This window comes from Triturus cristatus, chromosome 4_1 (assembly GCF_964204655.1).
Source record: "Triturus cristatus chromosome 4_1, aTriCri1.1, whole genome shotgun sequence".
NCBI classification, from domain to species: Eukaryota; Metazoa; Chordata; class Amphibia; order Caudata; family Salamandridae; genus Triturus; species Triturus cristatus.
The window spans coordinates 1,175,964,552-1,175,977,933 of NC_140585.1; the positions used below are offsets into that span (position 1 = coordinate 1,175,964,552).

At 42.5% G+C, this 13,382-nt stretch overlaps 1 protein-coding gene across 1 annotated transcript in view; it reads right to left on the minus strand.

Moving 5' to 3' along the window:
• The window catches only part of STXBP2 (syntaxin binding protein 2), a 290,447-nt gene that overhangs the window by 149,063 nt on the left and 128,002 nt on the right, over positions 1–13,382 (minus strand). The window contains exons 6-7 of the mRNA XM_085654395.1: positions 10,871–10,974; positions 4,102–4,250 (exon numbers count right to left, since the gene is read on the minus strand). Coding sequence (XP_085510521.1) covers positions 4,102–4,250; positions 10,871–10,974 — 253 coding nt within the window. The remainder of the gene's footprint in view (positions 1–4,101; positions 4,251–10,870; positions 10,975–13,382) is intronic.

Sequence of the window (13,382 nt, forward strand, 5' to 3'; positions counted from 1 at the left end):
AAGAGGCTGCAAGCTGGTATTTTTCATTAAATCCCACACTGGCATCAGTGTGGGTTTAATGTGCTGAGAAGTTTGATATCAAACCTCCCAGTTTTCAGTAAAGCCATTACGGTGCTGGAGAGTTCGTAACGACAAACTCCCAGCACCATATACTCTTAATGGCATTACTGCACTTATGTCTAAGAATTGGTCTAGACACTGTAGGGGTACAGGTCTCATGCACCTGTACCCTCACCACTGGTATAGTACACCCAGCTAGAGGGGTGGCTGACCTATGCAAGGGCAGTGGGTTGTAGGCATGGCACACAGTGTGCCATGTCGACTCGTCACTTTGTTCTGCACCAAAACACGCAACCTTCAATGGCAGTGTGTGTGTGTGTGTGTGTGTGTGTGTGTGTGTGTGTATAAAGGCACAGGGCCTCTAAGAGTGGCACAATAAGTGCCCTTGGTACCCATGGAACATTTTATAAGGGACTGACATGTGGCCATAGAGGTGCCAATTGGGGGTACAAGGTACAGTTTTGGGAAAGAATAAAGGCCCTGGGAACCTGATTGACAGGGACCCAGGGCACATCAATTCAAAGTGCATCAGCAGTCTGGCAAAAAGTGGGTGGGGGGGGGGGGGGGGGTTACTGCAACAGAAACCCAGCTTCCTATACCTACCCCCGTGTCTGCCACCACGGAGGTGGTTGGAGAGCAGAGCTGATGGCGTTATAAGTCAAGAGCACGCACGGCAAGTGGCTGGTGGTGTGCACTGGGGAGAGAAAGGATGCTGGGACGCAGAAAATACAGTTTTTGGACAATTTCTTGCCCATGAGAGGTAACTCACAGACCCCTACATTAGTCCCATGGGGTCAGGGTACCTCTATATTGACCCCTTCTATCGCTTTTTTACTATTTCCCTCACTGGGAACTGAGTCCCGATGAACAAAATGGAGGCAGCAACTTTCCTCTCAAGTTGTGGCAGCCAATCAAGGCATTGCTGTTGGCTCGTGGATTCGCAAATCTAATGAGGATACGTGCCCCTAGATATACAAATTTGGATTTTAATAAATATCTTGAAAACTACTGAACGGATTTACACCAATTAACAAAAAGGGTTCTTTTTGGACCAAGAGCTCCCTTTCTGCCAAATTTGGTGCAATTCCAACCAACGGTTTGGGCTGTAGTTGTGTATAAAATCTCTTTGGAAATTAAAATGCGAAAAACACTTTTTGTAAGTATTTTGCAGGTAACTAAAAAGCACCCCCCACACACACACGCTAAATACTTATTTTTTCGTGTTAAAGGCAGGCGTGGTAAGGGTATATGATGCGTGGTAAAGACAGTCGTAAATTCATGCCTAGTAAAGACAAGGTCGCTGTATTGTAAAGGCATGCGCCATAATAGGTTTTTGGATCTGTCAAACATCCTTTCTTCATATACATACACACAGAATATCAGAGCATGGGCTTGGAGATTGAATCGAAGCAGAACTTAACACAAATGGGACCAGTACGCACCACACTGTTACTGAACGAGGAAAAGGGTCTGTTCAATCAATCAATCATACATTTATATAGCACGGCAAATCACTCCTAGGGGTCTCTAGGCACTGCTCAGTATTATGAATCCACAAAAATCGAAGTTCAAGTCAACCACCCAGGACAGTCCTATGGCATGCAGAAGACCTGCTTGATGCATCTCTCCAAGTCACACAACAGGTTCCATCCCTTGAAAACAATATGGATAAGACTAGGCCTCAGTGCACATGCTAGATTGGCATGTCAACTGGGCCAATAAAAAGTCATGAAAGCAGCTTCATATGCAGTCGGGTCACTCAGAGCAGGAGTACCTGGCTGTTTTCCAGGCAGGGCACATTCCCAACCCAACAACCAGTATAAGGTGTCAATTTCACTGTTAGTCTAGAGCAGGCCATCCAGACCTTTATGTGCCCCCCCCCCCCACCCCGGTTGAACAGCAGTACTGGGCTGCTGCTTACTTTACAGAGAATTAATATTTATAAAGATGTTAAAGAAATAGCAATTATTTATTTACAGGCCAACTGAAGTAAAAGAAAAGGAGCACAGAATGAGTCCTGACCAACTCTTACTTTTGTAACACTTTCATTTTTAAAGACATCTTACAACAAACTGTAAAAATATTATAAATCCCCTTCAAAATTCAAAAAAGTGTATTTCAACATGCAGAACTGTTTCACCATAGTATATAAAATTATATTTATTAATTAAGGGCATTGAGAAGCTTTGTTTTTAGTTTAGAAATACCTGCCTCCCCTCACCCAGACAACAATGCTAACAGTAAACTAAGAGGCAAGTCAGTTATGCGCACCCTCTGCTGGCCTGAGTTGCTAATTCGAGGTCCTCTTATATGTGATAACTAAGAAAAAGGGGCAACATGGAATAAAGCAATTGCCTAGGATCACACAATTTGGTCAAGTGGGGAAGCCAGGACTGATCTCAGGTTTTCTGGTTTCACACTGTGGCATTCAACCACTAGATGTACAAGACCGGGCATGTAGCAACGCGTCCCGCCTCGTTTTCCACATGTGGCGGGATGCGTTGCCACATGCCCAGTCTTGTACATCTACAACTACTGATGCTGTACCATTAGTTGCAGAAACGATGCTCTGAGACTCGACTCATCATAACTAGTGGTGTGGCTTTCTACTTCTCACAAGATTATCTGTATTTGTGCTTTTTGAAAACTGGATACTCCGAACTTTAGCATTACTCATAACGCGACGTCTACATATCACTGTATATCTCTTGAAAGTGTTCCAAAGCCTTGCTTGTAAACAAAAACTAGAAGCTTGGACTACCACCATTGCTGTTGTTTATCCCGAACAACTAAGGGATTCTATGATACATATTATCTTGAACAATTTATTGTCATGCCTTGAAAAAGTCGTCTACAGGACGAAACACGTGTTGGCTGTCTACATCTATGGTACATACTTCGTGTCAACATAACCAAGATTATTTGTGTTTTTGCTTTCTGTATTTAGACAGTTGCTTATTCTGTTGTATATACTGCATGGTGCTGCGTTTATTAAAACCAACTGACAACAAGGTCGGTTGACAAACTAATTAGCGGTTGTGCTCTGTAATCAATGTTTTGTCTCTAAATGTATGGAGAAAATTTCTTTGTTCTCTATACAGGATAACACTGGGTGAGTGGCACAGTGTTTACATTGAGCACGCCTGTACATATATACCTAAATGCTTTTTGGAAGACAGTGCGAAGGTGCTGACTTGTGCTTGATTACCACTGCCATTTGTTCTTAAATTTTCATTATTGTTTGCACAGTTGCTTAATACCTGCAATGTAACATTTGTTATGACCTCAGGGCTCTGGTTACTTACTGCAAACACTGCTTCCTTTTACTTCATTTATGTACATTATCATTTAACAATACGTTACATGTGTTTTATGTATTATGATGATGTTGCAATTTCGTTCATACATTTAAATAATATGGGGTGGTCTAAGTAAGGCATACCGGTATCCAATAGAGATAATTATAGGTAAGAATTCAATTAGCTCGAAGGAGATACATATATAGGGACCCTTCAGGTCTCTTCAGCAGAGCATGTCAGATTCCAAGGTGTGTGTTACTCCACCACCAAGGACACTAGCTGATTAACTGGGTTCTTACAGACCAATCCTGACCTTGCAAGCCATGAATGGCAACATGAAGCACATGTGGTACAGACTACAAGTAAGGCGTTGTTAAACAGTGGGTTCTTGATGGTCTGATCTATTGATCAGCACCCCAAATCTAGCAACTACTTTATCCTTTAGCATAGAAACGTTTGGTGTGTTCTATAGGCTTACACATTTGTTAGCTTCTTGAGTTAACCCAGGAAAAGTAATGTGCTAAAATGCTTGAATGTACCAAACTATTGTATGCCTCGCCGCTCATTTACAACCCTAATTATGCATGTGGCCGAACCATAATTTGTGCCATTCAAAGATCTTGGCACTATTTAAAGCATGGTGCATGCTTAATATGTCTACATATAGAGAGAACGCCAAAGAGGCAGAGGCGTACGTGTTATATGAATGCTTGGTAAAGGTCTAGAAAGGAAGAGCACTCACACTCTGTAACGGACTGCAGGGTATTCCTTCAGCGTGTCGCAGAGAGTAGCAATCTGCTCCGCCAGACTCTCCATCTGCTTGTTCTTGTCCACAGCACGATATGGACTGAAGAAATTGTGGAACGTTTCTGGTGCATCAAGGGAGTACACCTGGAAGTACACACATGAACGTTAATAATAATGAGGGCTGTGGGCTTGAAAAATGAGGAACTGAGTTTTGCATTACTGGAAATTTGATGAATATTGCCTCTTTTCTGAAGTTTAAGCTGACTATACTTGTGTGTTGGGACCCAAAATGTATTTAGCAAAAGACAGCAACGCACAGATGTGGGGGCAATACATCTATTGAAAAACAAAATTAATATCAACTTTAGTCATGTGGTCAACACAAGTACAAGGCATCTACTATAAAGCACAATTCAATACCAACTTTAACCATATGGTGGTTGCAGGAGTTCAAGTTCCACTTCCACCGGATGGTTCCATGAAAGCATCCGGAGGGAAATCTACTATTATTATTCAAATTCATTTTTGACTCGCACCCTCCTTTCGAAGGGAGGCGGCAGGTCATGTGTGACTCTAGAAAAGCTTCAATCTGCAAATCTCTTATTACGAATAAGTAACCGGTTTCTTTTGCAGCATGAATCTCTTCTACATTCATGAGATATGCATTCCTTAGGTGGTGGTTTCCGCTCTTTCAGCAAGGTGGGAGCAAAGCATGGGTAGCGGAAAAAGCATGTTTTAGGGACTTGTGGCTCACCTGGGCTTCCCTGGTTGCCAAAACATTCATGCAGCTGTGCTTTGTGAACTGATGTCCATGATACTACTGAAAAGTATTCCATTGATGGAAGCATTTGCTAGGAAAGCTAACATTGCTCTTTCTCCTTGTTGACTATGGCCTTTTTTTGCCAGTGCTCCCCAATCTTTTTAGAACTTTGACACAAATTTTAGAATGATACACTTTGGCGACTCACCTAGCTTTAAAAGAAACTAGGGGTGCAAATTGTTTAGTTAACTAAAACATCGTGCCGCAGAGCAGTCATTAACAGAAGGCACATTCCCCATTGAAACAGCCACAGAATTTGAACAGAAATACAGTTTTACAGATAAGAACTATTGTGCACACAAATACCAATGCGTGGAAACCGGGTTTCAGCAATTATTTGTGAATCACCAAATAAACTTTCTTGATCCTATTAAAATCTTTGTTTCTATCACACTTCAGAATTACAAAAAAAGTGCTTTATTTTTGCTTTTGTAACTGCTGAATGGGTACAATTAATTTACAGGTATTTTTATTCTGCGGTATTTCACAAAACAAATAAACCCTACAGCATTCCCTGATCCCAAGAAAGACTGTCAAACAATTCACTTTACTTTTCTTTCTCTCACTGTTAAGAGGAGTTTGTAAACACTAACCTCAATGTAAAAAAAAAAAAGAGCAGAAATTTGTCAGACGACATAGTCTGACATTTGATCTCTGTCTTTGAAGCACAGCAAATGTGACAAGATAAATACAGAATTTAAAGGCATCTTTCTTTATTGCTTGAACTTTTGCGACCTACCAAAAATTGGCTTGCGACTGTCTCCCACAGCCTGTATGTAACATCTTGTCATTGTTTCTTAGATATAGTTGGCCCCTTTTCTATACCTTGTGTGCCACAAAGAACGGTTTGGTTTTTCTTGGTGTTTTAGTCTGTAGTATATAGAACCTCTCTTTACAAGAAGTGTTTGCAGACTCTTTCGCCTGTGTTTTTGATTGCTAGAAAAAGGAGGATAGCTGGAGAGATGAAAAATAAAAACTGAAAAATAAAACACAATTGGGAAATAAAACATGAAAAATAAAACCCCACCCCAGGAATACATTGTGGGGTGGTTCTAATGGCCACCCTGACCATGTGTATTTGTAGGTCGGATTTCTGGACTGTTAAGGCCTGTAACTTAATTACTCTTGATGAAGTGCAGGCTATAATTACAAAGCCGGCCTTTACTGTGAACTATTTTAAGTTGACTTGTGCATTCGTACAAAATGGTGTCTAATGAACTATACTAGTACTAAATTAAGATTTCAAATAGCTGCAGGGGTGACCTTGGTGGATTTATTAATATTTTTTCCTACAGAAATTGTTTAAATACCGTTGCAGCAAGAGTGTTTAACACATTTTCTCCTCAATATGCAATTATGGATGAGTGGTTTACACAGATGCTTAGGAACGTTTACAGTCTACCAAGTCTATCGAGTACTTCATTGTAGGGCCTCAGTTAGCTAGCCTAGTATGTTCTCCCATGTGAACTACCACATAACCCTTGTCCATTATGATGAGAAGCATCTGTGCATGGAAGGTTTCCTTGCATGGCTGATCACTTCAATGAACCTCTTTGGTACGCCACATCGTCAGGCTGATGTTGTCTGGCTTTGGGTGTTAACCATTCCTAAGTGCAATATTAAGAGGCATGAAACGACTGGGATCTTATTCATCCTGCTGTCTACCATCGCAATGAGGTATGAATGCCAAGACTGTTGAGCCCAGTGCAGGATAAATTAGATCAGCAATATTAGTCTTCCTGCATTTGTTGATCACTAATGGAATCAGTGGGACTGGTCGAAAGGCGCAGGCAAATGTTCCTAACGAACTGATCAACAGTGCATTCCCTTGGGACTGGTAGTGTTGAAACTTGGAAGCGCAAGCCTTGATATCTTGCGTTTACATATGTTGCAAAGAGGTCTGTTTATGGCATTCGCCAAATCGGAAAGATCGTTTCCACTACTCCCTTATCCAGGTTCCATTTTTGGGATATTCTTTCTTGTCTACTGAGCTTGCCTGCTTCTAAATTGTCCTTTCCTGTTAATTCTATTGCTTCTATCTGTGTGTTCTTCTGAAGGCCCACCTCCACATGGTATTGCGCATGTAAGTTTACCTTCCCCAGACCATCATCAACACAATGACAGATGTGCCTCCTGTTGCCTCAAGTGCGCGGCTGCCTCAAACATTTTGTAAACACTCTTGAGGTAGACTTTATTCCAAAGATAAAAACTCTGAGCTGATACTGAATCTCCCTCCATCACAAATCAGAGACATTTCCTGTGGCTCTTGTTCATAGGACAATGGAAGTAGGAGTCTATTACATAGATAGATGTTCTCCATGTAATCTCCCTAGTCCAGCATTGGAATCACCTCCTGTAATATTGTCATCTTGAATTTATGTGGCCTTTCAATATTGTTGAGAAATATCAAATCAATTATAATGCTAGTTTTGATTGTACTTTTCCTTTGGAAGTCATCTATCACATCTTTCTCTTTTGGTGGAATGTTGAGCGGTTCCGTCTCCAACTCTATGCCATATCTGTGCTGTATGATGTTCATCAGACACTTGTTGGGAGATATAATTTCTCATTCTTGAAGGAAACACCCCAGTCTGTCCTGTTAAGTTGTTAGGGGCAGACTGTGCACAAGTCATTTCATTTGGATGGAGCCTCCTGAGTCTTGGTCTTTTACTCTCAATTGCGCTCAAAAGGACTGTCTCAGTTGTCTTGGCTGTAGCCATTGTGGGAGTTGTGCCTTGTGTACCTGATGTTGGGGTGTTTTGAAATTATTGTCGGAAGAGAGGACATCCTGTAATTCTTCTGCTAATTTGTGCAACCTTTCTGAAAAACCCTGTCACCTGTAAAACATGGTACTACAGTAGGTCATCTATGGCAAGAGTTTGGATATGTAAGAATTAACCTCCTCCTGAAGTGAGTCTGCCTCCACATTCAGCCAAATGTATTCCTCCTGTATGTCCTATACTGATGGGACCTGGCAGTCTACCTCTAAAAAGTACTCTGGCAGTTCCTCCTGAGTTCCAGTTTCTGGTGTTATTTATATCTAATTTGACTCTGGGCCTTTCAGGCTTTCATCAAATTCCTTCTTTTGCAATAGTGCTGCCATTTAAGCCTCACAGTCTGGCTTTTTGACACTGATGAATTTGTCCCTCAGCTCAGCATCAGAGCTCTCTTCTTTTTGGAAGGAAGTAGTATGTCCTTCACTTTTGCATTCTCTTTATCCTTCCTCCAGTTTCGATCCCCTTCTGGAGTATCATCAAAGTGCGAAGAGTTGTTGATTCCTATATCTTTTCTGTTCGACCCAAAGGTCTCTTTATTTTTCATAGCCATATAGAATGCAGACTGTTTTGATGTTGACCGCTGTTTGCCCATTTTAGATAATTTACTTCAGCTCGCACCTGCTCAGAGTTTGAGGCTTTTAAGGCATACGCTTTTTTGGTGTAGACATAAATGTGTATTTTCTGATATGTGTTTGATGCCTAAACCAAACAATGAGGAGCACTTGATATCAGAACTTTGCTGCCCCACCCCACCTCCCCCCAGCCTCTCTAGTCTCCTCAATCCTTTACTAATCACCCAAAAGTCAGTGATCCTTCAAGGATACTTGCTTTGCATGTGTTAAGGTACAATGCACCTGTGTTGGTTCTCCTGGGTAGCATGTTCTTGCATGCCTTAAAGCCTTATGACTTATGGAACTAAGGTTGGCATAATTTGAAAACTTTGTGCATGCCTTTCTGAGCTAGCTTATGAAGGAACTCAGGACAAAACCCAAAGTGAGTATGTTACATCCATCCTGACCCTGAAATACTAGGATTGCTGCAAACTCCTGATGAAGCATTCACCCACACATGTGGTCAAACCCCTATCGGAAAAGCCAGTCTCCTTTGTTTTTTTAGACACTGGCATTTGAGAGTCTCAAAATCCCTCAATTGCTGGTTCAAATCTCTGTTTTGATATTTGCTTCCACTCTAACATCATTTGACGTGAGCCTCCCCCCCTGGAGCTCTCAAAATTGCATCTAAACCTAAAGGAGAACAAACTGAATTTGACGATGAAACCACATACTGTGGTTCATAGTGTTGGCATGATTACCCCTAATTGACAACCAAAAAGAAAAAAAAGGGGACGTTTCCAAACCCAACCACTAGATGGTGTTATGATGCACGACTTGTGATTACAGAAGAGAGTTACACCGCAGAATAAGGCTATGAGCCCCATGTTATAAGCTGCAGCACATTAGGCTTCAAAGGATATGACTGCTAGCCCTAGAGGCTCTCAGAATGTTGTGCCCTGACCTTACTACCAGTCTGAAGCCTGTTGCCATGAATGACTAATTATATCAGATGGTGCCCTCTCCCTCCAGTTCACAACCCAATCAAAAAACTGAGGGATTTCAGAGAAACACCTGCCAAACTACAATGGGACTGGAAGTTGTGGATGCATCTCTCATCTAAAGACCACACCTATCACACCCACAATCTTGGCTAATTCAAGAACCCCAAAGAGATGCCACAGAACAGGAACTCTCCATATAGCTTTGGTCAATCCTCTCCACACCATCTCCTTCCCACTCTCCCCCCTTTCCTTATGACAATGACTGCAACACACCACCATAATATAGACCACAGTTATAGCACATACAGCCTGACTCCAGTCGTCTGCTGTCACCACCATGTGTACACTATTCAATTCTAGATCAAGCCATTTCCAAAATGCTCTTCTACGGAACTACTGATGTGATATTCCAGATGGAAACACGTCAGAAGAAAGAAATGTCACTACCTATGATGCTTTCCCACTCAGATACTAAAAAGCCTTGCAAAAAAGTCAAAGAGTAGAGTATTGCAGGTGAAGTGCCATCCTCGCTCACACGGAGAGTATCACCACTAAAAGCTTTACAGACTCCACATCACTCATCCGAGAAGTCCAACTGGGCATTCCATCTCCCACACAGTCCTCCTCTTGGGAGAGATCTCCTTTCTCTTTTCCATCTCCCACAAAAGTCCTCCTCTTGGGAGAGATCTCCTTTCTCTTGATCTACTGCTCTCCCACTTATAACCCCTGAGTTACAGACACATTTGTGGACTTCATAGGTAGCAACAACTTCTCTCTCCACATACCACAATTCTAGAAACTTATCTAAGGTCAGACATTTGGAATAATCCAATTGCTTGCACCTGGGCCACAAGATAGGAAAGTTCACAACCAAGACTATTAGTCAAAGAACATTCTCATTCAGCAGGTCTCACACAATGGATGCAATATTTAGTGAAGACTAGCAAAGGTAGAGGTATCCAGCCCCCCGGTAGATTCAGAGCTAAGATCTCCTCAAGAAAAACTGGGCAGTATAGGTCGCGAAGCAGTGGAATTGATCCAGCAACTGTTTCCATTACTAGTAAAGAGGAGGAAAGTGTATCCAAGAGTTATTTGAAAGAAGATAAAATACAAGGGAAAAGGAACTAATCAACTTTAAATTGAAGTAACTCTCACTACAGCTGCACATAACAAAATGTATTTTTTTAAAACACGTTAACAAATGGGTTCTTTGGTGTTAACAGATGTTTATTGTTAATCAACTCAAAGCTATTCGTTTTATCAACCTTGAGAGGATGAAAGACAGTGTATCCACCGCAATTCGGACCCGTGACCATGTCGTCTAACACAGCTCCCTGCAGTGGACACATTAGACCAATATACAATCCGCCACAGCACAAAATAAAACAGTAAAATAATTGTGAAAGGAATACAGAATGCATGGCAAATTATTTTTGTGTACTGTGCTCTCCAGGCTTTTTAGTGGATTGCCTTCGACAAGCTACCTAGCGGGGTACTGCGTCATGTGACACTAAGGGTTATCAGATAAGAAATCCAAGAACACCACTCTATAGCCTTTCATCATATTTTTTCAGCTTCAAAGCACGCTTCAACCTCAGACTCCATGGCTCACCTGAGATTCGTACGGCAGGAAGGCCACACTGATCTCCTTCAAGGTCTTAATGGCTTTGGTGACTCGGCTCTTGCCCAGGAGTTTGAATAAAGGCTCGGGACAGGCTGCAAAAATCAAACAAACAAGAGTTAGGTATGTACGTTTTTGAAGAGACGTAATTTTGTGTTAAAGGTGACACTCAGTGCAAATTTTAGAAGCTACAATGTTAACCTATGGGAGGATTAACAAGTACGGCATTCAGAGACAGTACAGCGAAATAAGAGACCTATATCCTGGACTTAAGGTGAGGGGAGGGGAGGGTAAGGTCCAAGGCAGCACCAGCAAGACTCCACCAGGGGCATTAGAACGGCTGGGTGCAAGTGTGCAATACAGCATCAGATGTCCAATGGAATTCAATTGGGATCAATCTTTGTGAAAAGCAGCTGCAGGTTTTGACTGGGAGGTCAGTCGGCAGAGAGGCTCAGGCCTCACGATGCTTAGGGACACCTTTGGTCTTCTTCTCCATGGGCCAGTGTAATATCCTGTGTAGTCACATTTAACGCAAGTAGTCATGACCCTTACAGGAAGGGTGGCTTTGTGGGCTCTATCCCCTTACACAGTTTTACCCTTACATGAAGGTGGTGGTGGTGGTCTTCACCCATTTCTCGATTATACTCTACCAATTCTAATGTGGGTGTAGTTTTATATTTTTCATGTAAGTCACCCTGTGCTGCACATTGTTTTATAGTGTGCGTCACCTTGTGCTGCAAGTGTTGTTTGTTGTCTTAGTGGGAATTAGTCCAATTTACATGGTTCACATTACAAAGCCTTACTTTAGAGATGTTGGAGTGGGTGCTACTCCCATTTCTACAGTTTGCGTTGTCATAGTGTATAAGTCACCCTGTGCAGAAACGTTGATTATAGGGTGTTTAAGTCACCTTGTGTTGCACCTATTCTCCGAGTTGTTATATTGTGCTGCACGTCCTGTTGGTTGACTTTATGGGTGTTAGTCCCATCTATCTTTGTTTGAATTATGGGTCTCTTTCCCATTTTTGCAAGTTTAGTCCCTTACATGAGGGCTGGCAAGTTGGGTTTCAGTCCCTTCTTCACAATTTTTGTCATGTTCCTTACATGAGGAATCTATACATGGGGTTCAGTTCTCCCATAGTGGTAGAGTTCAGGGGGTGCATGTCTCCCGTGGTTTCTTTTCACAGTGCTTTGCGGTACATAATTGGATGCTTCTTTTGCATCTTTCATTAGTTTAAGTCTCACGAGTCTTTTCATGTGGTAGTTTCTCACTTTGTTTATGTGAGCTTAACGTTCTTGAATGTACTCTGTGTTTAATATTAAGGGGTAGGATGGGTGATATTTCATGTGTGTATCTATTCATTCTCCTTTCCTCCTTTGTTTAATCTTCGTTCTCTCTCGTGATGTGGTGTTTTTACTTGCATTCCTGGGTTCTGGACTTTTTCCTTCATTTGTAAATTGTTGTGCATAGTTGTTATCTTTTGGTATGGTTTATTTAATTTTTAGTTTTAAGGGGAGAACATATGTAATATCATGTTTGGTGTATACTGTTCCTATGTACCTGGTTCCTGGCTGCTCAGTCAGTGCGAGTGTTCTGTATGGAATGTTGGTGTGATGGACATGTTTGGAATGCTTGGGTGCCTGGTGTGAATGTTGACAGTTGAAGAGGGGCTGAGCAGCAGGCAGGCTGCTCCTGATGGGGTTGCTACTACTGATGTACATATGACTATGGCTGTTCTACAAGATCTTCTCAACTTGTAACAGCAACTTAATAAATATACTTCCTGGCCACGGACTTCATTAGTACAGCCAGGGGCATCGGATCCAGAGAGGTCCTTAGTCAGTTTTTCCTCACCGGGAGCAGTCGCAGTAGAGGGGGCCTGCAAACAGAGGCTGCATTCATCGCCGGAAAGTCCACAGTGGGGAAACCCCAGGTGTGCTTCGAGGCTGGTGGGTCTAGGGAACACGTTGGCACAGTTGGTCCACTTCAGCTCAGGTTTGGCGGCTCGGGTGCAGTGGTGTTTACCGGTGTCGGGTTTCAGTGGTCTTGGAGCCTCACATGTCAGTCTTGGGTACCTGCAGGATGCAGGGGAACAGTTCTGCTGTCCTATGGGCGGTCTTGGTTCCTGGGGGAAGTACTGAAGGGTCTTCCAGGCTGCAGGATCTTCTTTTCTCGATCTTTGTGACTCTTCATGTCCGTTGTCTTCTTTCAGGTCAGCAGGATCTGATTTTCGGGTGCCAGGGGCTCTCCTAAATACTGAATTTAGGGGTGTTCGGGAAGTGTAGTGGAGGAGACAACAGGCTACCTACCATTGGGGTCACTACACCCCCTTTATGACCACTTCCTGGGGGTAGTGGACATAACCCTGTCCAAGAATCCCTAAATTTGCCATCATCAAGATGGCCAACTCCGAAAAGTTGTGTCCACTTCAGGTAGCCCACACCTTAGGGGTGGTACTAGCCTGGGGGTTAATTTTCCAGCCTGTTCAGGTGCCAAAGGGCTCTG